At 41.2% G+C, this 26,180-nt stretch overlaps 1 protein-coding gene across 3 annotated transcripts in view; it reads left to right on the top strand.

The window, feature by feature from the left end:
* The first annotated feature begins 3,614 nt into the window (after positions 1-3,614).
* LOC117248295 (heterogeneous nuclear ribonucleoprotein L-like) overlaps positions 3,615-26,180 on the top strand; it is a 139,416-nt gene continuing 116,850 nt past the window's right edge. For 2 of the 3 annotated variants that reach the window (XR_013487850.1, XM_078160653.1), the window contains exon 1: positions 3,615-4,206. Coding sequence is in view for 2 of the 3 variants with exons in the window: in XM_078160653.1 (XP_078016779.1) it covers positions 3,979-4,206 (228 nt within the window). In the remaining variant the exon portion in view is untranslated. The remainder of the gene's footprint in view (positions 4,207-26,180) is intronic. The other variant, XM_078160652.1, reaches the window with a different exon arrangement.

A 26,180-nucleotide genomic window follows, 5' to 3' on the forward strand; every position in this document is an offset into this window, starting at 1 on the left:
AACAGTGCAACATTAGTTCAATGTTTTGTAACTCTACAGTCAGTTTAAACAGCTCAAAACTGCCCATTTCAATGCCTGAACATGGCTGTGCAAAAGCAGCTGTTTAAATTTTGACCCTTCTTTTCTTTCAAAATAAAATAAAATCTGTCCCTTGCAGGTCTATGGAAGATTTTTGAATTAAAAAACTAAATAACAAAGTGCAATACAGTGTGCATACATTTCCTTTAATGTGTACATTTACTGTATTATGGTTAAATTAAAAACAAATGTTAAAAGGACAATTTTCATAGGGACAATAATTTTTTATTCCACATTAAATTCATATCACAACTCAGAAAGCAAAGTGAAGAGGTGAATGCCAGGCTGCAAGACAGTCAGTCAATCACAAATGTGATTAGACAGTCAATGGTAATGTGCCGGTTAGCCTTATGCCTTGTTTCCTCCTACATATGTGACTGGTGTCTGTAGATTCGTAAATATACAGATGCCTCTAGTGTCCACTGCAAGGAAGTGCATTTCTTTATGGATGGATAGAAACCTGATAGAAACTATGTGTAGCCATGGGGGATAGACTAAATTTGTCAGGGTTTTTTTGCCATCCAGTAGCGTGGAATACACTTAGAACATTACCAGGACAAAAACAGGACCTGCCAGGCGCGTGGCATGTTTTGTTAAATATTTCATTAAAAAGATACATGAACTGCTGAATAAGTACATGAGTTATTGATAATCTGACTGTATATAATGTATAACCATATTTTAGCACAATAACATTATTCAGATTCACAGTTCAAACTAGAAAAACAAGTTCTTTTTAATCACAAAAACTCACTTGACAATCAACACAGGCAACTTAACTGAAGGAAATATCCTGTTAGCTAGCTAGCACACTGTCATATGGTCTCTCCGAAATCCACCACAAAAGTTCAGTTTTTTTAATGTACTCGAGGCAAAATCCAGACCAAAATATTACGGAGGGGAGGAGTTCCGCAGCCACATTATAAAGTAATGAATGGACTTCCTGTTGACTCATCTCCATTATTATGTAAGTGGAAAGAAGGAGTTAAGTAAACTGTGTTAAAGGCTCATTTATACTCCCTTTACGTACAGAAATACATACGTCCCTTTCAACCATTGCAAAGTCACTGCCCACATACTTTGATGCGTCATTTATGATGACATATACATCCCATAGATGGCACTAGAGGGCAGATTCTCACACAACATAAAATGAGGCGACAGTGGAGGAGGTTGTCTTTAAACAGAGGCAGCATTGTAGATGGCAGTGGTCTGTGAGCCCATTAAATACATCATGACGTGCACAGAGAATTCTTCTCACTATGTTATCGATTTGTTTGATTCCACCATTTTTGAAATGTCTTTGTCATCTCCTGTGGTCATATCTTGCTTGAACTAAGCTACACTGCCTTCCCTAACTCTGGTGGTACTGCTCTGTTTTGTGTGAATCCGTAAGCTTTCAGACCATGTGCACAAGTATGGACAAAATGAACACAGACTACTGACAGAAGGCTCTGTATATGTATCTAACATCGAGCCTAAATGAGCCCTAACATGAAAGGCTGTCTGCTGTGGCTGCCACCAGGTTGTGGCAGTGATGATAAGCTCTGCCCATTGTCCTGCCCTCAGGCCATGATTGGACAATTGATTGGTTTTCATTTGACACTGACAATGCATTTACATTTAGATCAAAGAAAAATCTCCTTTGCACCCCCTTATGAAAATGAATGGCAGTGGTTTACTTTTGATATTAGCAGGTTGCACTTCTCTGGAAAACACTGACATGCAGTAAACCTTCTCCCTTTGTATTCCATGTCATGATGTGTTTTAATGTGGTATGGGAAATTCATGCCACAATGAAAAACAATCCATTCAGTTATTAAAGACAAAAAGCTAATTTTTTTAAACATATGTATTAATTATAATGCCTAAGAAATAGGTTTTAATGCATATGTGAAAGGGAAATGTATATAACAATGGGAATTGTATTTCGCTTTTTCTTTTCTTTTCTTTTCTTTAAGTATGGAATTTTAACTCTTCCATACCTCCTCTCAAACAGAGTGAAGGAATGAGTCCTGAAACCCTGAAATGAGTTAGCATTTTACCACTCATGCTCCCCTTGTCTCAAAGACAGTGGGTTTTTTAATGGGTTTTTGGTTAGATGTCTGAAAATAGGTCTGTGGTTAACACAAGCGGAAGAGACTTTCACATTTTGTTCTACAATATAAAATATATAAGTAAATACCCCAAGTTTTGAAGGCTTTCTGTGTCTGAAGACATTCAGATCCCCCGTCCATTCCAATGGACACAACTTTTCTAGGATGTCTATATCTATGATTACTGTCATGTGACTCCACCCTCAGTCTATTAATCATATTGTTTAAGTACATAATTTGTATTTAGACTGTGTTCAAAGTAAACATGAGCTGTTATATCACTTATACTGGTCAAAATATCATTTTACAGATTTATAGCTTTTACTTAGAATTTTAAAAAATATCCATCCATTGGAATGGACAATGGATCTGAGTGTCCCCAGAAAAATGAACAGGGCAAACACTGTTTAAATATTGTTCTCATTTGATTTTCTAATGATACAATGAGCTTATAATACATCTTATTGATTATGCACACAGAAATTTCATCTCAGGAGGTTTTCAACATGTTTTCTGGAGATACTTCAGATATTAAGGACATTATGTATTTATTTATTTATTTGTTTGTTTGTTTATTTAACACATTTTTAACCAGTCAGTCCCACGGAGATTAATGATCGCTTGCTTTAGGGAGACCTGGCCAAGACAGCAGCATACAAGATATACAGTAACATGTAGAGATATTTTAAAACATACATACAATGACAGGAACATACCAGTTCATTCATCCTTATATTTCTGAGAGCTTTAATATCAGGCAGAGAGACCAATTCACCTAATTTCAATTCTTTCTGAAGGTTATTTCAAGTGAGAGGAGCAGAGCACATAAGAGCTTTTTTCCCAGCTCAGTCCATGGGCTAGGAACAGACAACAAAACTAAGTCTTGAAGGCATGCAATTTTGATTAAGAGGTTTCAAAGCTATAGCTAAGCAAAAATTGTTTTTTTCACTCATCAGGTGAGAAAATAAACCCTGTACAGTTACTGTCCCATTTGACTGTATGTCCCAATCACCCTAAATTCTCTTCCTCTTTCATTTTCCCACACCATATGAATAATGCTACTTAGAACACATTAATCACCATGCCTTCAGCTAAATTCCCCACATTTTTGGAGATGTATGTCAAACAACACACCAATGTAGGCTACGGCTATCGTTGTCTTTGTCACAACTTGGCGTGGCCTTTGTTGGGAACGTTTTTGAAATCTATATTGAACAATATGCAAAGAGCTTTCAGCAAGGTTAGTTTTTGGCAAGCCCAACCTATGTCTTGTAATGATGCAGCAAATAGGCTCACACACACACACACACACACACACACACACACTCTCTCTCTCTCTCTCTCTCTCTCTCTCTCTCTCTCTCTCTCCCTCTGTTTTCCTGCGCTCTGCAATTCAGAGTCTGTCTCCACTGTTTTTTTTCTGTAGCCCACCATTCCTCTCTCTGCTCCTTCTTTCCGCACTCCTCTGCAGAGCATGGAGAGCTGTCTGTTGACGCATCGTCACGAGCCAATCACACGCCGTCTCTCGAAATGCAGGCCCAAACTGACCAATGAGAGAAAAGGACGGGGCGGGATGTGTCCAGTCCACTCACGCCTCCACACATAGAAAATCACTGGTGTTGGAGAGTGACAGAGACAGACAGGGACAAACTGGAGCCGCGACACGGGGACAGGGATACAAAAAGACACAGACACACGGAGGCTGCTTCACGAGGAGACAATACAGGATAATTGTTGACATGGACGTATCAGTCTGACCATACCCCGACCCGTTCTCTCCAACAGGTCCACTACAGCCGCGAGCATGTCGACGGTTGAAGGAGCCGGCCAGCGCGAGGAAGGGGAGTACGGAAGGGCGGCAAAGCGGCTGAAAACGGATGAGGGAGAGACGGAGCCGGAGGAGAGGGAGGAAGGGGAAGAGGAGCTGGAGGAGGGGGAGGATTCGGACTCCGGCTCGCTGCCCGGTAACGTAGAGTCAGCGGTGGACAACCGGGCCCGGTGGAGCGCCAGCCAATACGGAGCAGGACGGAAGGTAAGGAGTGCAAAATTATTATCTAACATTACCCTGCAGCAAAGCATCACAAGCGTCTACGTGCGCACGCGCGCGCCCGTGTGTTTGCTGCCGCTGTCATTGTGTCAGTGAGCATCTCCTGTCTGTCACACACCACAGGTTATTCTATGTCAGCAGTGTTCATCACAAACAGGATGTAGGCCGGACAGTCCAGGCTACTGTTTTAAATGACAAGTAACAATTCAATTTTTGCATTCAAATTTCGGATTTACTGATATGAGACAATTTAATCACTGTTAATATGGAATTGGAAATGTTGCCACATGCATTATGTCCATGGGCGGATTATCAGATAAGGAGTCCCTAGGCACAGATATGTTAAAGGCCCCACCACTGCTCCCACACAGGAGCAAGACAGACTTTGTCCTCGTTTTGTTGTTGTTTTGCATCTGTCTTAAGTTGTTAGCCATCTTTTTGTGGTTTTGTGTCTCTTTAGCCCTTTATACACAGTGATGGTGCTATAGAGCTGTTAAGCAGTCCCTTCTTCGTGCCTCCTAGTGTTGCAACAGTATAAGATTTTCACAGTACGATAACCATCTCAGAAAATATCACGGTTTCACTGTATCACTGCATTACAGAATTTATATTATCATGAATCAGAATGAGCCTTAAAGGAATGAAAATTGAAGGGTTATTTTTGTTGAACAAATGTTTTATTACTGTAATTAAAACTTGAAACCATTTTTTAATGGAAGCTTGTGTAAAAAGTTTGATAATAACTAAAAGAAAAGGGAGATTCTTCGTCCAGTTGGATTTTTTTTCCCCAGTATCGTAGATAAGTAGATGTACACAGTAAGATAACAGTCAATTTCTATAACACAGTATACCTTAAAATTAGTGTATCGCTGCGACCCTAGTGCCTCCCTTGCATTTTTACACAGAACCAAACAACAGAAGCGTCTTGCCACTCCAGTGAGTGATTTTAGACAACATGCAGACATAGCAGAAGCAAAAGAGGTGTAACAGGCGTGACATGTAACGCAACAGATGGGTCTCTAGTGTGACATATAACATACCTGTTGGCAGGGCTTTTTAAACAATAACACTGGCATAACACAGCAACAGTAATCATTTATAGTCCCTGTTATATGGCTGCTGATCTCGTCCTCTGCTTGGAGGGTAAGGAGCTCTTGAACCTCATTGTTCTCACAATGTCCGGACATTTTTGGCTGCTGCTTTTTTTTTTTGTTACTCAGCTGCTAACTGCTAGCAGCTGCTTTTGAAATCTTTAGCACATCATCAAAACATCACACCTGTGTTGCCCGTGATCCCACCCTGAGGGCTTTTTCATTAATACAGACATCGTTTCGGCGCTGTCACTACCTCCAACAGCAGCTTAGAGGTGAGACAACTCTGTCTCTTAATTCTGCAAGTATACCTTTTACACAGAATGGCGGGGTGGCATAATGACATGAAATTCCCTCCTTGAAGAGGCAGTGTAATCAGCTGCTGGTAACAAAGTCTTTGTGAACCAAATGGTGCTGGTAAGCAGGTATTGTTACCGCTGAACAGAGCCAGGCTAGTTGTTAAACCCCTCTCCAGTCTTTGTGCTAAGGTAAGCTACGCAGCTGCTAGTTGAAGTAATTTTGTGGCCTTTTTGGTCATTTTTCATCTCACAAGTGATTTTGTGTCTCTTTATGGTAGTTTTGCCCGTTTTTGTTATGATTTTGTGTCTATTATTAGTTCCTTTGTGTCGTTTTCTGGTCTTTTTGTGTCCCTTTGAGGTAATTTTGAATCTCTTCCTGATTTGTAATTTGAATGTCATTTTGCAGATGAAGGCCAGGGGAGGCCTCTGACAGTGTGGGCCCCTGGGCCTGTGCCCAGTAGGCCTGTTCAGTAATCCATTCATGATTATGTCCCACTTTTTAGATGAATTTTCATGTTCTTTTAAGTACACAAATTGAACTTCTACATCAATCAATCCAGGTCTGGCTCAGTTATTTTGGTTAAAGTTCCTCTCCCTGATATTGTTATACTGCAGATATCAGTGGGTCCTCTCAGCTCACCAACATGGGAGAGTTGGGGCCGGGACACTTGACGCATCTTTAGGTGCCTGAAAACCGTGAGTTCAGGCACTGGGTGATACTCCTATGCCTACCTGGTCCCTACTTTTAAAAGCACGACGTATGTTGCATCTGACGTTGCTAAGCGACCATAACCAACACCATATCATAGCCTACTTACTAGAAATCCTGAGTGCAGAGCTGATCTTCTTCCAGATGTTATTTTGTGTGTGTGTATGAGGCCTAAAATATTGTCTGTGAGACAGGTGTAAAGCTCTGGGTAGGCCTGCTCTAAAGTGATCAACTTCTCCATATTTACCACAGACTGATATTTACAGAAGAAGGGAAAGATATCTACTGGCTGTGATTAGTTGTTCCCTTCACATAGGGATGCAACGATTACCGGTAAAATGATGAAAAATATGAAAAAAAATAATGAAAAAAAAAAGGCAAAATTCCTGATGGTTAGTATTACCGTTTCAGATTTTAATTATCATTAAAACCGTGTTTGATTACCGCACTTTGAAAAACTCACGGTGATATTGCTCATTACCTTGAAAAGCAGCAGCAATCCCTTAGACGCAGGTGCGCATGCGCAGTTTGCAATGCTTGGCCTCTGACACATGGCTAAAAGCACCCGCAAGGAAAGTGCTCCGGAGATTTTTCCCCTCTAAAAGGTCTGAAGTCTGGACATATTTTGAAATTTATAAGGATGCTGAGGGGAAACTAATTAAAAATAGTCACCCTGTCTGCAGAAAATGCAGAAAAGAAGTCTCCGCGAAGGGGGGTAACACTTGAGATTTGATGAGCCATCTCCGTGACCACCACCCACAATTATACAGCGAGTGTACCTGTGCCTGGTACACACTACACAACTTTTCTGCCCGTTCTGAAAGTCACTATGTCACATTATACAATTGTGGGGTCCTAAAATCGTGCCGTGACCTGGCCGACAGACATGAAACACTACACTATGGTCCACACCAGTTATCCCCGGTCGTCTTTCATGACGAGTGTAATGTCATTGGGTTATTCTTGTCCTATTTTTATTACTTTTACTATCATTTCACTCACTGTGTCTGTTCATGTGCCAGCCGAAATGTTGTTGTAGTCACCTAAAAAGCGCCAGCAGACAGCAGGAGCTTCATTTGAAGTACCATACGCAAACGTAGAAGCCGCTGAAACCTCCACAACAACTTCCTACAAATATTTCACAATAAAAGCCTATTTAGTGGAGGGATTCTCTCAGCTGAGGTCATAAGGAGCTTTTAATTTGAAACCAATTCAGGAAGGGTTGAGTTTGAAATGATGGTGTGATGCATTAACTTTATTTGCTGTAATATGGCCAGCGCGGCTGCAGGAGGATCAGAGCAGCCAGTTTTGGTCAAAAATGATAAAGGAAAAAGCGCTCTTTGGAAATATTTAGTGAAGTGAACACAGCACGCTGCAGGTGGCAGGTACAGCCCCTCCCCTCACTAGCAGCTGGTGTCGCCAGCATCAAACTAAAATATAACTTCTAAAGTTAATGTGAGAGCTAAGCAGAAAACTTTATCAGTCATGCCCGCCTGTAACATTAATAGACAATGTTAGTTTAACAGGACAACACAATTATGTGTGTCTGAAAAGTTATGTTAACTGTAAAGTCACAGATTGAAACTGAAAAAACGTTTGGTTTCTCCCGTAACCCCTGGTTCTCTTATCACATAGTGAGGTAGAAACAGGAGCCTCCTGAGCCTAAACTACCAACTCTATTTGATCAGCAATGAAAATATGGTGCCAGTTCACCAGAAGCACAGAAAATAAACAGGGCTGTAGATAAATACATTTGTATGGACTGATCTTTTATTCTGGTTATTTATTATTTTGGGGGGATTTTTTGTTGTTATCATTGTTGTTACTGTTCTGATGTTTATTTAAAAAATGACATGCCTAATTTTTTGCTGCTGTATCGAAAATGGTATTGAGTATTGAATATTTTCCTGGGTATCGATATTGAGTTTGAAATTTTAGTATTGTGACAACCCTACTTCTGACTGGATTTGGCAAAAACTTGATTTATCAGCTGGCTCTGTTGGTGATGAGGAAGATGTTCCCTGGTGTTTTTGTTATGCTAATTGGCTAAATGAGTGTGTCTGTCAAGGTGAATTATCATGCCCACTGAAAGTGTTTGGGGTAGCAGCGGGGCCAGACGGTTATAGAGAGCCAAATGGTACATTGAGCTCACCAGGCTCCTGTTGTACAGAAGCACGTTGTGGGAACATGGTGCCAGCATCATATGTGTGCAAGTATGTTTTCTTTTTGATCCGTGAATTGTTTTATAATGAACACGTCACTGATCAAAAATATCTCATGTTGCACATCCCAGCTTTCATGTCGCAAATTTGTTTGAAACTGGTTCAGGGGTGATTTGGCAATATGTGTGGATACTGGTGGTAGTGGCAGATAGGGTTTAATAATACAGGTCCTAATGGTACTTGTATCAATCAATAAGGGTAACAAACACAACTCTCTGTCCAAAATTCTACATATAAGTACAGTTTATAAGTTTGGTTGATTTATGGGGATGTCCAGTTCACATGTTTTTGCCTCATTGCTGAGTAGTAGTGGAGCATTTTGTGAAATACACCTTTTTGCTTTCTCTCTGAAGCCCTTATTAGACAGGAATTGTGCAAATTTGCAGGAAAGCCCAATCAGTCTTTTTTCAGCATTGGCAGTATAAAAACAAAATCGGGGAGGGCCGAAAATTGCCACCTTCCTACTTTTGTTTATACAGAATGTAATGGGGGGCGTGAGCAATAGACAAAACAGTGACGTGGGAGGGAAGCCACGGCTAAGTCAGGCGGCGGTAGTCAGACGACGATTCTGTCGTAAATCGGCCTGTTCTTCACCGTCCCCGTCATCTGACGGTTAATGGCCTCTTTGTTTGCGAAGTTGCTCATCTTTACAGTGTCTGTCAGGTTTCCCTCTTGCTACTAGCTGCTCGCTAATTCCTGCTATCAGCTGTTTCCTGTTTATCCACCGCCAGTGGCTCGCACGTGCGGCGTCATCAACAGCTCCTCCCACAATTTTTCAACAGCCTCTCCCGTTGCGGAAGGCCACCTCGGTCTGTTTAAACTTAAAGGGTTCCGCCAATATGACTACCCTCCGAAGCGGAAAATTGGGCGCCTCGGATCAACTCGCCTTTCCGCCTCTGTGTGTATAAACGCTCACAGCTGGCTGGCAAATCGGCCCAACATTCGCGGAAAATCTGGCAGTATAAAAGGGGCTTGAGAGTGACATGTTCTCTGGAGTGTGGAAGCAGGGGAAAACAGCCAGCCTGGATCTGTCCACTAGGGCTGTAGTCAACCAAAGAAAATCTTGGCCGACTAAAGTCGTACATAATCTTCAACTAATCGGTTAGTCATGGGGGAAAAAAAAGCACATTATTTTTACTCCTGTGGTAGTGTGTCTGTGTCACTCTGCAGTTACAACTCCAAAACACTAGTCGGTGATGGGAGGACTCTGTTCAGCGCTGTAAAGTTTAGTTGATTCAAAACACACATTAAATATGGCTTAATAGAGACAATTTCAAACACAAGTACACAAATTGGCTTCACTATAAATTGCAGAATTGACAGACAAACACTTTTACATTGTATAAATTAAGCCTAGCTTCTAGTGATCTTTTCCTCTTCTCATATAAAACCAGGGACAACAGCAACATTTAACAAAGGTAACGGTACATAATTTGGCTCCATTACAACTCACAAGATTCACCGACAAAACAACTGTCTTATACTAAACAAGTTTTCCAAGCAAATACAACATGCTAATGTTATTACAGGGTTTCCGCGGGTCATTAAAAAGCATTAAAAGTCATTAAATAGATTTTGCGAAAATTAAGGCCTTAAATGGCATTAAAAAGCATTAAATTCGATGTCCAGAGGCATTAAAAAATTAAATACACTTGATGGAAAAAAACCCCATTGTTATTCACGATTTATTTTGATTATATCAACATTTAATAATTTTGATCGGAAGTATAATGTGATGATTGACAGGCGGAACCCTTTAATTGGCTATTGTTTACGGCCGGTGCACGAAGTCACAACACTGGATGCTTGGAATGCAACGTCCTGTGAGCGTGCTCATGCTGTGGCGAAAGAGCGGAGGGAATATTAGCAAATGTCAGAAAAATGAGAAAATGCAAGCTTCAGCAGAAGTGGTTGGATGAGTAACTATTCAGAACCTGGTTGAAGCCCGTCGACGGTAAACCCGGAGAGGCATTTTGCAGCGCGTGCAAAAAGATCTTCAAACTTTGCACAATGGGCGTCAATGCGATGAAATCACACATGCTGTCAGATAGTCACAAGTCGGCAATTAAAGGCAGGCAGCAGTTAACTGTGCCGAATTTCTTTGCCATGACCAGCAACGCCACTTCTGCTGTCGCCACCACAACTGCAGCTGCTGCTGCTACCACCACCACACCTGCCGCTACAGTGACCGCCTCCAGCCTTTTCAGGTTAGAGTTAGTTTTTCACATCATTCTTCAGGCTGGTTTTGTTATTTTTGAAATGTGCAAATAAATTCTGAGACTGTGAACCGTCTTGTGAGCCATTTCTAATTCACTATAGAGTGACAGTTAATGTAAATTTAGATTTTCTCAAATATTCAAGATTAGCATTGTCAAATGTTTACAATATTGTGTATATATATATATATATATATATATATATATATATATATATATATATATATATATATATAGATCTTTCCCTTCTCTCATATAAAGCCAGGGACAACAGCAACATTTATCAAAGATAACCTCACACAATTTGGCTCCATTACAACTGAGGACATTCACCGACAAAACAACAGTCACACTAAACACGTTTTCCAAACAAATACAACATGCTAACGTTATTAGCGCTAGCCTATGGCATTTTACATTGTATAAATTAGCCTAGCGACGAGCGGAGATTTCCTCTGTTCATATGAAGCCAGGATAAATCACACACAAGACTTGAAATGCTATATTAGTGGAGGCTTTACTGTCTTCACAATTTATTGTTTCTTATCTGTGTAATACAAGTAAACTAGTCCATATCCATTGAGTGGACCGGTGGAAAATGTCACCATCAGCATATTATTTTACATCAATAAAATCTATTTTATCATTATTTTGAGTCACATTGTTGAAAGAATTTAGTCGTCTGTGTTCAAGCAGGATAATAGGTCTCCATTCATTGCATGATGGGCTTTCTATTTCCTTGTCGGAGATATTTTCTTTTTTAATTACATGATAGCTATTCTCCCTTAACTCACCAGTAAAGAATACCTTTATCCATTTCAAATAACCCATGGCAATAATAATATCCCTGTTCTCTGATTTACTGTGAAACTTTTTTAAGCAATTCATGCAACAATCAGACCAGATGACTTCTTTACTCGGCCTAATGGGGCCGGCCTTTATTTGTCAACCAACCAAAAACAATCAATCAATTAAAAACACAAACTGGAACTGGAACATGAAATCTTATATGCCTAACAGACATTGCTTCTTGTTCTTTGAATTTACATATGGCTAAAGGGGAAAAAAAACAACCGTAAACGGACAGCATGATTAGTGTTGCAGTCAAGGTCCCCCAAAAAAACGGGAGAAAAAAAAGGCAGAATATTTGATTTTTTTTTTTTTTTCACAATCGAATCCTGTGCCATCGAACGAAGCTTCGAAGCTTCGAATTTTGTGGGTCAGCCCTAAATCCCACATGCAAGGGGCTAGCCATAAGGTTGTTGTTTTCAGCAAGCTGGCCTTGAATAGCTGATGTTGAGCTGTAGAGCTGTGTTACTTGTTATGACCTAAGGTGTATTTTAATAAACCTGCCTTTGGTTTAATTTATTCTTTCAAGCTTTATTCCTTCTCATCTTATCTGAGTTCTATTGTATGTTTGTGCTCCATTGATTTAACTGCAAACTACAACTGTTTAGTAAATTAAACATGTTGCTGCTAACGACAGCTTGAAGTGGTGATGAGGTCTTAAGGTTTTTTGGAAGGTCTTAAAAAAGTCTTAAAAAGGTATTGAAATTAACCTCAGGATTCCTGCATATACCCTGAAGAAATTAGCTCTCTAGCACCCCCATTTTGTTTGATCGGGTCAATAATGGAGGGGTCCCTTCAGATTATGTGTGGTCATATGCCTACAAAGTTGCGTGGTGATCGGTGAAATCCTTGAGATGTTATATACCTTTATGTGATGAGCCACGCCCTCCGCAATATTTATTGCATTATAGAAGCTCAGTTTTAGTAATTTTTCCAACTTTTGCCAAGAGGGAACTTCAGATATTGGTCCCTAGATTATGTTCACCGAGTTTCATGCAGATCGGTCAAACTTCCTAGGAAGAGATTGATTTTAAGTGTTTTTCCAAAAATTCAAAATGGCAGAAAATCTATATAATTGGAAGTTATGGGTTCTTGAGGCACATTTGTTCCTCATGAGGAGAGGCATCTCTGTGCAAAGTTTCATGTCTCTACGACATACGGGGCATGAGATATGCCCATTCAAAGTTTGCAATTTCAACCGGTTGCTATAGCGCCCCCCTTCGGCTAATTGATGTAATATTGCTTCATTCACATCCTCCCATGACCCTCTACCACTATGCCAAATTTCACATGGATTGACCAAGTCAGTGAGGAGAAAAACGTGGAACAGACACACACACAGACACACCCACAGACAGACAGAGTTTTTGTCATTACATAGTAAGATACAAGCTTCGCTTCCACTGAGGGAAATGGTTTCAGTATACAGAAACTGACAGGAGGTCTGCGTCACCGCGACGCTAAGCGTTAGGGTGGGCGAGTTCAACTTTCTGTCAACAATGGGCACCCCCATTTTCACAGGTAATTTAGCCTGTCCCCCCCGCCTGGATCCTGGAAAGCTATTGATGTAGTACTTTTCTCCTTATGAAAGTAACACGGTGATTATTCGACCAATAGAAATTTGGTCAAAGGAGAGCATATCGACCAAATAATCGACTAGTTGACCAGGAGACTACAGCCCTACTGTCCACAGTTCAAACATACACCTGCTAACATCTCTAAAGCTCTCTAATGAACACGTTCTATTTCATGTTTTGTTTGTATAACCTGTAAACGAACTAGGGATGTCCACATTTGTTTTGTATCCAATCCGATACCGAGTTCGATCTGATACCTTGCAAAGCATTAAGAAAGAAAAACAAAGAATGCATCCAAGTTGTCCCATAAGGTTTGTTTTTTATTTAAATAGTATCCAAAAAGCTTATTGGTGGTTCAGCAGCACAAAATGTAAACAAATTCAGTATCTTCTTCTTGTCTTCAACAAACAAAATAGGCCTATATCTTTTGTAGCGGTTTGACACATGAAACAAATATTTTTCTTTTACTCAGTCAAACCCCACAAAGAAACCATAAAACCCATAAAACAGGTCCCTTAACACCAAAATTAAATTGTTTTTACCTGGTTTCTGTAGAACAAAAGAATTATACTCAATTTTCAAAAATACAAACACAACTAACCAGTTTCAAGAAAGTATATATTATTTTCACCAAAGAAAAGAAATGTTCTGTTCCGTTCAGTCAGTTCAATCCAGTTCAAATAAAAAACTCCACTCCGGGATTTCCAAATAACATATCACAGTTCAGTTCAATCCACACAGTTCGCTAAACAAAAGAAAACTCCACCCCAGGTTTTCTCGTAAACAAGGAAGTAAAGAAAATCCAACGTTTGCTCTGACTCAGTTCAGTTTTAAAACAATAAATCAACCCGGCCCAAAGGTTCCAAATAAGGAATAATGAAACGAAAAGTAAGCCCCGGCGTTTGCCAACTCACGGGACCGTGGGTGAATGCCATAACGCTCCGGCGTTGTTTCGGGGCATGGAGGCTCCGTAGGATCCCTTGATATCCATGGCGGGGAATCTGAGGTGAGGCCGGTGGCCGGATGGATGATATTCCACAGGGAAGCGCACCTGTTTGAGCAGTGTAAAATGCCGTGGTAGGCCGAATACGTAGAGGACTTCTGGCTCATTACTCACTCGCTGGCATAATGTAGGGACTGATCTACCTGGGCTCAGCTGATCGAGCCATCCCACTGGCTGATAGCACCGGTGGGTGTGTCTTAGGCTTGTACCGGTTTGAAAATTTTCCAACCGGTTTGATTCAAAGCCAAATATCTAACCGAACCAATATATCAAATTATATACCTAATTTTACCACTGGGAGTCGCATTTGAGCTATTTTTCCCAACAAAAGCCCATTGTAATGTGCTTCCAAACCACTAGGTAATGCTGTATTAACCGCCAATACACACAAGGTTACACAAGAAGAAGAAGAAGCAGAACCACCCCCCCCCCGGTTTATCCGGTTGACGAGAATTAAACCGGGTGGAGCTCTTAAACCGGACTGAACCGGTTAAACCAGAAATCGGCACAAGCCTAGGGGTGGGCGATATATATCGTTAACGATATCGTCATTGTTGTTTTAACGATGTGCAAATTTATGTTATCAAGTATGCAAATGACTTCACAAAAACAACTGAAAACACACGTTGAAAGGTTGAAACCCCACACATTCACTGAACAAGAGTTACATAACTTGTGTGCAGCAGCATGCCGCAGTACGCCTACGTGGTCACATGATCTCTCACTGGCACCTTCCCGGCACGTCAGGCTGCTGCTAAACAAACATTAGCGAGACAACATAGCAACACCGCCCACGGATGCTCCAGCAGCTTCGGAAGACGTGGGTCAACTGTAGTGATAGGTCCCAGCCTGTCAGGCTAAAGTTGCAGTACCGGAAGACCGTCTACGGAGCTACCTAGCCTAGCCACAGTTAGCTGAACGAAGTGGCAACATGGCACAGTTTCAAGTCTCCCCGCCGGAAAAATTCACCTTCAAAGCTGAAGACTGGTCTAAATGGATTAAACGCTTTGACAGATTCCGCATTGCTTCTGGATTGGAGACCCAAGCAGAAGAGAATTGCAGGAATGTGATCTTTGAGAGAGTAAAGTTTAATCAGCGGCTTCAAGAAACGGGCGAGACGGCCGACAGTTTCATTACAGCGCTGCACTGCCTAGCGGAGCACTGCGGTTACGGGGCTCTACATGATGAGATGGTGAGGGATAGGGGTGGGAATCTTTGGGCACTTCACGATTCGATAACGATTACGATTCAGGGGCTAGGATTCGATTATAAAACGATTATTGATGCATCTTTAATTTATGTATGTTGATGCACTTTTTCACAACACACATTTCTTTTTGTCTCACTGAATAAGCATTCAACCCCTGCAATTTTTAAAAACAGTGCATTTGTAATAAGAAACAGTTGAATTAATTTCCATTATATTTTATTAAACATATAAATGGAAATGCGTGCAAACTGGAGAGTTACAACTTCGTTGTATGGAACCAAAGGTAACAACAGGTATCTTAAATCACAAGATAAAATGCGCAGTTAGAGTAACAAATGATTTGGTGGCGACAGACGTCCACGCATCACATGTAACTGTGATCCTACCTGCCTTCAACAGCGAGGCCATGGCTTCTGTTTTGGTTTGGTTGTAGAGTGTCGGGATGGCCGTGTCGGTGAAATAGCGTTGGGATGGGATGGTGTATCTGGGCTCCAATGTATGCAGCAGTGCTCGAAATCCCTGATTTTCCACGACAGAATAAGGACGCAAATCCTTGGCAATAAATGCCTGCGATGGCCTTCGTAATTCGCTTCGCCTTTTGCGATGAGGGTGGCAGCTTTCTAATTGCTTCCTCGATTGTTCTCTGGTCGGTAGCGCCACTAGTAGCCGCAGCAACAACAGCCTGCCGTCTCCCTGACTCCTCTGTTGGGTGGAATTGAGTTACATAGCTTCTCATTGTGTTGCCAAAGTATTTTATTTTAGCACGACACAGCTTACATATAACGTGGCTCTTGTCCAGTTCGCTTCCGCCGTCAACGTTGTAGAAGCCGAAGTGTTTCCACACGTCTGCTTTTAAATTAGAAGGAGCTGTTCGGATCTCACTGCGAGGTGGGTGGCAGTCAGCCATGTTTGTTTTCCTCTGTGCGCGTGTCAGCGTGTCCACTCCAGGTGCGCATCCCAAAGTGTCCCGGAGATGATGCGTACCGCGCTTCTTAGTTACGCATTATTTAGAACCTTCTGTATTACTCTAATTAACAGATTTAAATAATCGAAATTTGGACATTTGTGAATCGATTCAGATTCGTCCACGTCCGAATCGCGATGCATCTAAGAATCGGAAATTTCCCCCACCCCTAGTGAGGGACAGGCTTGTGGTGAGTCTGCGGGACAAACGCCTATCTGAACAGTTGCAAATGGACCCGGAATTGACGCTACAAAAGGCCGTCACTAGAGTCAAACAGAGAGAGCATTTGAAAAAGCAGCAAGAAATGTTAAGAACATTTTTCCATTAATATCATCCATGAGAAACAATTAATGAGCTATAACTCAGGCTGTTAAAAACACATATTTAAAAGAATATCGTCTAAGTGTCGTTATCTTCAAAATCCCCCAAAATATCGAGATATTATTTTTTGTCCATATCGCACACCCCTACACAAGCCTAGTGTATCTAGAGGTGAGCAAGCCATCAGCTGATAACCACTGTCTTATTAAAAAAATATATTTATAAAATATACAGGATTGCCACACTTTATACTTTGGAAAGCGGAGGCAACAATGAACGACATAGATGAAAAACCTGGCCATTTTTGTTGTTTTGATTCCTCCAATCTTTTATTACCGATTCCGATTTTGTAAAAATAAGGTTATCAGGGCCGATACCCGATCCGAGGATCGTCATTTCAAGGGAGTTACCTGCAGGAAGCATCTTTTTTTGGTGATCAGGTTTTCCTGAGAGACTCTGCCATGTCATCACCCCAAAAATCACATTAACGTTCTTGTAAACAAACCCAGCGTGCGCAGCTCTGCCCCTCGCATTTCTACTAAAATTTGATCCCCTTCATGTTGCCATGCTTGGCTCACAGCCTGTGAGACACTGTTGTTTCCAGTAGTCAGTTTATAAACATAACATTATGTTCATCACATGTTGTATTGCTTATTGCAATACAAGTTGGATTTTACACCATGACGCCATCAGCACAGGTTGCTGATGTAGGCTGATTAATTTGCTAGAAAGTGTCATAATGACAAATGTTCGCTCAGTCAGCCGGACAGATAAGGAGGGGCCAAGCCGTGGACAGATTTGAAAACCAGAAGGAGTAGTTTGAAATGGATGCTTTATTTTATTGGGAGCCAATGCAGTTGTTGAAGAGCAGGTGAAATGTGATCCCAGGGCCGTGTGTGGCAAAGTCTGGCGGCTAAATTCTGAACATACTGAAGTCTGTTTAACCTGTGGGTGAGTAGACCAATGAGAAGTGAATTGCAATAATCTAGCTGGGATGTAACAAATGAATGGATGAGAGTTTCTGCAACAGATTGGGAGAGAGAGGGGTGGAGACGTGAAATGTTTTTCAGGTGAAAGAAAGCAGTTTTGGTGATGTTCTTGATGTGTGTGTCTAAGGAGAGGGTGGAGTCGAACATAACACCAAGATTTCTGACTTCAGTGACAGAGGAAGTGATGAACCCAGGGATGTTAAAGTTGAGGTGGGAGACCTTATCGAGTGTAGATGTGGAGGCAATGATGATGGCTTCTGATTTATCCTGGTAAAGTTTGAGGTAGTTGCAGGTCATCCAAGTGTTTATGTCATTTAAAGGGCCACTGTGTAAAATGGGTTGAAAACCGTTGAAAACAGTGACATCAGTGGTCAAATTCTAGATTGCAGGGCTCACTTGCTCACCCCTCCCGTCGGGTAAATGACGGTGGCCTCGTAGGGACAAAAAGCCTTGCGCAGACAAGAGTTTTTCAGGAGTAGGTCTATCTAGCGACAAGGTGAATGTTTATTTAGAAATCTAAACCATGTTACGATATTGTAATGAATCACTCACGAGCAGGAGATCAGAGGAGCGTTCGGGAAAAAGGCCAGTTTATTTAAGGAACTCCAAAAACTCCGGTAACACTCCAGGGGGTAAAAGACTCCGTCCCAAACTCTGACTCTTCTAGCGTAACACACACACTCCATGCACACATACTCGTTTACAATACCTAGCGGGTGCCCCCTCCCCTCTCTGCTCCACCAATCTCCAGCCCACACACTGACTGACAGCATAGCCTGTAAACAGAGCTCAGCTGTTTATTTAGCCTAGCAATATCTCCGGACTATAGTAGCTGCAATGGACGACTTTGAACGCGATTTTGAAGAGTTTCTTGTAGCGGACACAGACCCAGAGCCATACCTGTTTGAGCCGGAGCATACAGATGAGGAACTTGGATGCTGAGCGGGCGAGAAGAGAGGCTGAATCCTCCGCTCCCATTTTGCTGCACAGAATGGGATTCGGTGCTACCATCGTTTGAGAGATATATCATCAGGAGGAAAAGCGCCGCAGAGAGTGCATCACAAGGAGTGAAGTTGCGACTTCTTTTCCTCGCAGATGACGGTTCGGGTTCATTCTCTCCTGTTGCGTGGTCAGTGTGGTCCATTCGCAAACTATAACTAAAAAAACGTTTCACTACTCTCTATCGACGAACTACTAACACTCTCTGCTGTTTCCTCCTCCTTCTTCCTTCCTTCCGCTGTCTTCGTTGGTTTATTTATAATTATACACTTATATAAACATATTAATGGGTAGAATATTCAGATTCAGATTCAGATTTGACAATAAACCATGCCAAATATTACACACTGGCCCTTTAAGCAGTCTATCAGGTTGGATGGTGGGAGTGTGTCTGATATCTTGGAATGAATGTAGAGTTGTGTGTCGTCAGCATAACAGTGAAAATTAAGACCAACAATGCCAGTCACCCTCTGCACACCGTCATCAGCAACCAGAGGAGTCTGTTCAGCCAAAGACTGCTCCTTCCCAAGTACAGGACTAACAGACTGAAAAACTCCTTTGTCCCTCAGGCCATCAGACTGTACAACTCCTCACTCGGGGGTAGGGCTGCACGATTAATCGTAATAAAATCGTGATCTTGATTCATATGCATGTGCGATCTAATTTTTCAATGACGGCGATTCTGCCGGCCCCGCCCGTGCCAGGAGTCGGGACATCATCTGCATGAAAACAAGCGCTAGATTTATTAATTTTCTGTAGCAGTAAAAACATGGGCCGATAACAAATGTGTTAACTAACTATGCTAAAGCTTTACAAGCTATTCAGGGCTGCTGACGATAACATTAACATGACAAACAGCAAGGCTACGGCTAACAAGCTAACGTACTGACGCTCCTCAGACAGACAGACACACATACACACATACCGGACAGCCTCTCAGTCCTTAGCCGCTAACGTTAGCTCATGTACAACACAGGTACCACCAGAAACTTTTACAAAGGGTCATAATGTGCTTCTAGTGACTGTCAAATCGCCAGCAAAAGATGTTTACACTGTGCACACGGAGAACAGCTGCCTGCTCTCATGGGACAAAGATCCTCTTAGAAGAAAGACGGATCACTCTGCTCTGTCCCCAGGAACAAACTGGGAGGCAAAGATCCTCTTTGAGGAAGAGGGCTCACTTTGCTGCAGGGTTCACCAAAAGGTTTTTTTTTTTCTTTTTTTTTTCTTTTAATAAATTGAACACACATTAAAGAACATATAAGCCCTATAGAGAATTAATACATATAATACAATACAATAAACATTGTCAAATTAAATGAAGGAAGAGGATTTTTTAAAGTCAAATAAAATATTGGGGATTTATGTAAAAATATACATAGAGACATATAAATAATTAAAGATAGGTAGGCTATGTTAGGTGAATACTCCTGTCAAATGCACTGTGTTGAAACATTTAATTTTGACTTAATTCCAGGCCTGGAATACCTACCTCAGAAAAATGTTGTTCAACATTGATATTATTGTTAAAATTGTTCAAAAGCTGTAAGAAGACAAGAGACTAAAGCTGAAACAGGAGTGTTCCCTCTCTGCTGACCAGAGTTTATGTGCCTTGTGTCTCTTGTATCAGGCACAATCATAGGCTTTGTTATTTAATGATATTTTTTTATTATTTATTTATAATTTTTGTTACTTCTCCTTTTTTATCAGGAAATAAGCACAATATATTTTTATGTTGAAAAAAATCGTGAGAGAATCGTGATCTCAATTATAAGACAAAAAATCGTGATTCTCATTTTTTCCAGAATCGTGCAGCCCTACTCAGGGGGAGGAGGAGTAACAGGAAGACAGAGGACGGGAAGGAGCAGTAACCAGAAGCCATTCTCTGTATATATCATATCTGTATCATATATCTTATATTTATATTTTACAAATTGTTTCTCCTTTTTTACATTTTGATGCCCTGTGTGCTGCTATCCAATACTGCTGGAATCCTAATTTCCCTGAGGGAGTCTTCCCAAGGGATTAATAAAGTTCTATCTAATATAATCTAATCTAATCTGAAGAAGAGCATGAACAGGACCAAGAACAGGCTGAGTTGGTGGCGAAAAAAACGTAACGTCTATTATATGGTGATACTTTGGATTCAGGTATGGCGACGTTGAACAGAAGGACGTGCTGTGTAAAACTTTAAAAGTTAAAGTAGCCACGACCCACGGCAACAGACCAATCTATACCAGCACTTGAGACAGCACAGAGAAAGGTTGGAGGAATGCATGCGAGAGAAAGCCAAGCTGTGTAACGTTATAGACAGAGACAACTGAAAGCCGCCAGAGCCTCATAAAACAACAACAAACCACAATTACGCATACATTCAAATCAATGCAAATCATGGACTCCATAACAAACTATATAATAACAAATGAAAAATTGAGTGATTTTGCTTGGTTTTGGCCCACTTGTCATGCTGCTGTGTTGTGCTATGGTGTGCTCAAGTTTGTCATTTACGTGGCAACGCCTGAACGCAACACAGGCTCGCTCTGCTGTAGGTACAGTGCCGTGCTGCGCTGCTGTGTGAGCAGCGTGTTTGACTGTGCTCAGTCTGTTGATGGTCATTTACACACTGTCCATAACAATAACTATGTCAGGTCAGGTCAGTGCTCCCCTAATATAATGTAGGGGAAACACTGAATCAAGCAAGAAGACGCATGATACCATTTTTTTAAATTGTAATCGCAATCGCAAATCGCGATATTGTCCACTCAAATTGCAATCGCACATTTTTATCAAATCGTGCAGCACTACTCTCTAAATGTCACCTTTCTCTATACCCATCTAATAAGTTATTTAAACGCGTGATAGTATTTCGGACTGCAGGATGTTTCCACAGCTCCACTCCCTCCGCTCTGCTCCTTCTCCGCACACACAGGTGACGGTCAGTCAATGATTATTAATGTCTCTATTTTTCTCAGAGACTTTTACATTTATAGATTTGGAGTCCATAGCAAGCATCGCTAGGGAGATTCAAGACTAGCCACTACTACTGAGGTTCATTTAGACATGACCTCAGTAACATTCAGAGGAAAAGGTGCCGGGCTGTAGTTGTAGTTGACAAAATGTTAAAAACTTTTTTTAAGAAAGTCTGTTCACAATAGGCTACACATGTTTACAATTAGAGAATGTAAGAATGTAAGAATTTCTTTAGGCCTACAACAATGATAAACAAAAATTAAAATATTAAAAAACATAATTGTGTTCAATTCCAGCCCACAGGGAGCCACTGAAGAGGGACTTAAGAGCTGCATGTGGCTCCGAGGCCACAGGTTGCCTACTAATGTATCCTAAATGGACTGCTCGGTACCTCTTCTTTGTTTACTCTCGTCAACACGTTGGTCATGTGATTGCAGCCTTCAAAAATTTGTGGGTCATGCAGGAATCACTGGATCATCATTACATGGAATATGTATGAATTTTGGTGCATAACTTTAAGTAGGAAAACATATGAATAGTGCATCAAACCAGCCTGTGTGGGTACTAAAATCATAAAGTGTGTTTGTTTGATTTCTAGGGATCTACATGGCTTTGCCCCATTACTAGGGAGTGCAAGTCACTGTACTCACACTGCTTCCAGCTACTTGCTGACATATCAGTAACTGAAACTGCTCTTCTTCAAGTTTTTTTGTGCTACTGTGCACTCACTTGTAATGTGGAGCATTGGGGGCCAGTTCCAGTATGGTAATAGAGAACATGGGGTGTTTTTGATAGCTCTGTTACCTTCAAATATATCAGCTTTTATGTATTTTATAAGTGTTTCCCTTACCATTATAATAGGGGGGCGCCCCGCCCCCCCTTGAAGATCAAGTTAATTTTATTTAATTTCATTTTCTATATAGCGCCAGGTCACAACAGAAGTTATTTAAGGTTACCTTTCCTATAGAAGAGGTCTATACCTTGTCCTTTTATTAAAGAACTAAATAGCCTCATGTTATTTATCTTATTTACACAACAGCATGTCATTTCTGTCTCTACATGGTTGCACCTTTACACACACACACAGACACACACAGACACACACACACACATGGATGAGCACACTAGAGCGTGGCTCGGGCCGCATTTTCTTGACCGAACCCAAACCCGAGTCTGAGACATTTATAACTGAGCCCGGCCTGGACCCACAGCACGGCACAGTTCACACACTCAATGGAGTGGAACCTGTGTTGCGTTCAGGTGTTGTGACTTAAATAACAAATTCCAGTGACAGTGCCCCTCTGTGAGTCTTTCTCTTTTCTGCTGGGCCTGGATGGTGATTTAACAACTGGGCATAGCTTTGTCACAGCTTTACAGGCTAAGCAAGACTGTTTAACTTGTTGTATGTGATTTAATGCTGTCATTGAGTTATTGTTGTGATTGTTTGCAGTTAGGTCATTGGTTAGTTGGCTTCACCAAAGCTAATTGTTTAGTTTGCTAATGCTGTTCATAGACATATTCTTGCACACAACTAAACAATCTCTGCACTAATCCAGACCGTTTGCAACACAAATCACATTCACATAGACTCACTAACAAATAGGCTTTCAACAGAGCAACACCCAAAGAGGCAACTCAAAGTTCCTGCTTCTTTTCCTTTGTCTTTGTCCTGACCACACGGTCAGACAAACACATCCCCCGATCTGAAGCCAGCTTTGATTCGGCCATCTTGTAGTTCTCTGTTAACAGCCATTTTGTTTTGTAGGCCAAACGGCCCTTTGATCACCACATCTGCCTTTGTCTCTCACTCTCTCACTCACTCACTCACTCACTCACTCACTCACTCTCTCTCTCTCTCTCTCACACACACACACACACACGTACACACCAAGGTTGTATTTAGTTTTTTAGTTAGAATTTGTGTGTTTGGTTTTGCTTTGCTACTTTATGAATAAATATAATTTTGGAATCAATCTCTGCTGCGTCAAGAACTCCGAAATCCTTCAGGCTTTACTGTTAATTTTGGTTGTGGTTATTATTTAATTATTAATCAAAATTCCAAATGCGTATTTTATGAGACTGATATCTTTAACTGGCTATCATTTACCCTTTCCGGGAATGGTGCCCCACGAGGTGATTTAATCAGTGTTGGGCAAGCTACTTGGAAAGTGTAGTGAGCTAAGCTACATCAAAGCTATCACCCTCAGAAATGTAGCAAGCTAAGCTACAGCAAAATGAAAGTAACTAGTGCAACTACATCCAAGCTTTTTACTAAATTGAACCAACTTTGTGCCAAGTCAGTGTTATCTTACTGATCAATAAAACTGTCAGTCAAACAGATAGGCAGGTAAAAAAGTTAAGTTCAATTGTTTATTGAACAGTGAGCTGCACTAACTCCCAACATGACTCAAACCACAACAGCAAGAATGAAGACCTTCTTCAAACAGTCACAACATGGTCAAAAACGTACATGCGTGTATGTATGTGTATGTACACTGCAAAAACTCAAAACCTTACCAAGAATATTTATTTTTAGTCAAAACAAATCTCATTACAATTGAAATAAGACTCATCACCTAAAAAGTAACTTGTTTTTAGACAATTTTCACTTGTTTCAGGAAAATTTTCACTTGAAATAAGTAGAAAAAAAATCTGTCAATGGAGCAAGTTTTTTTTTCTTATTGCAAGCAAAAAAAAAAAAGACTTGCTCCATGGACAGATTTTCATACTTATTTCAAGTGAAAAGTTGCTTGAAACAAGTATTTTTTAAGTGTAAAGAGATTTGTTTTGACTAGAAATGAGGCTAGTAAACACATTTTAGTAAACACATTTTACAGTGAGCAGCATACACATGTATGTCCCCTACAAATCCCAATCGTATTTACAAAGTTTGAATGAACGAGACGGACGCAAAGGAAACGGAGGCTGCGCATTGATCCTTTTGCCTCTGTCTGCAGGAACGATTATAAATCCCATTCATGATGGGGTCAAATGGATCATGTGCATAATTAACCACAAAACAAGCAAATACTTCATCTTAATGACATATAACACTCATTATGCTTCAGCTGAATCCTCTAAGCAAATGACCATGTTGAATTGAAATTAGTTTATCACGTTAAATGTCCGAAATTGTATGAAATTGCTCCAATGCGTTAAACCAATCTTTGTGCATAATCACACAGCCTGATATGCCCTGGCAAACACGGTGGGACTGCTGTACAGACCGTTGGTCTTTCTTCCCCTAACCCTGGTTATTTTCTGAAAGCACAGAGCAAAGAAATGTCTTTTTTTTCTCCCCTGGTCTGCTGTCAGCAGGAGCGGCGGCTGCAGCGGGGATTTCAGCACTACGGACGGCGCGCGTAAAAAGACTTGAAAAGCATCTCCTTTAAATGTGTTTGCTACTAGCGAAATTATACATAATAAATGAAGACAGTGACATATTTTCAATAAAAAACAATAAGTTGAACGTTCATTTCAAGCTTTTGTAGTACAGCGAGTTTCAGAATTGTGCGAGTGCGGCCAGAGAGCGGGCGGCAGTGTTTGGTGCAGGAAACTGGATATGGACTTGAAAATCAGTTTCGGAGTGGGGGTCGTTCGGAACGGCGGTGTTTCAGAATGGAGGGCTGTCCCCCGTCAGGTTCATGCAGAAGTGACTCTGTGTGGTAGCGGTGACAGTTTTATTTCAGTCCATAACAGAAATCCCCGCTTCGTTTGAGCATCAGAAATGATTTTGGAAATGTAGCTTGTGTGGACGCTACCGCGCTAAGTGATCAATAAAAGAGCTTAACTACTGAGAAGTTACTTGATTCAGAAAACAGTGGCGCTACCACCAAGCTACTGAGAAATGTAGTTAAACTACAAACGTCCGCTACTGTAGTGACGCTACTGCCCAACACTGGATTTAATGTTAATTAAGTCACATTATTTAAAGGAGCAATAAGCGAAATTCATCATTTCTAGATTGAAGGAATTAAAAAATTGCTATGTGAGTATAGCATGACCTCACACACCCTCTCTCTGTGTTGATCTCCAGCCCATTGTTTACAAGCCGGTTCGGCTGCGCGTTCATGTACGTTCATGTGAATCCCCCCCCCCCCCCCCACAGCCGGTGAGCAATGGCAGCGCGTATTTTCAAAATGAAATGGCAGAGAGCGGAACATCCACCTGAAGATGACAAGGATCTGACATTACCTCTAAAGAAACAACAGTTGTTGTTGAACAAGTTGTCGGATAAAGAAAGGGACAGAACTCGGCCCAGCAATGGGTCAGGCGTTACGGTTGTGTTAGGTGAGTAGCCCGGCAGCTCAGCTAACATTTGCAATTAGCATTGTAAAATGTAGCCCGGCGGGCAGCCTGGCGGCTGTGTTTAGCTATTCCCCTGCCTACTTCAATGATGATGGTCCCTGTAAACATGCAATATATTTGCTGAAATGGAGGCGAGGCTCAGTGACTAGAAGAGCTGGTAAAAGCGCTCCATAGCTGCAAGCTACTCCAATAGCCGTAGTAGCTCTAGTGCTAACTCTGGGAGCTAACGCTT

This window comes from Epinephelus lanceolatus, chromosome 17, assembly GCF_041903045.1.
Source record: "Epinephelus lanceolatus isolate andai-2023 chromosome 17, ASM4190304v1, whole genome shotgun sequence".
NCBI classification, from domain to species: Eukaryota; Metazoa; Chordata; class Actinopteri; order Perciformes; family Serranidae; genus Epinephelus; species Epinephelus lanceolatus.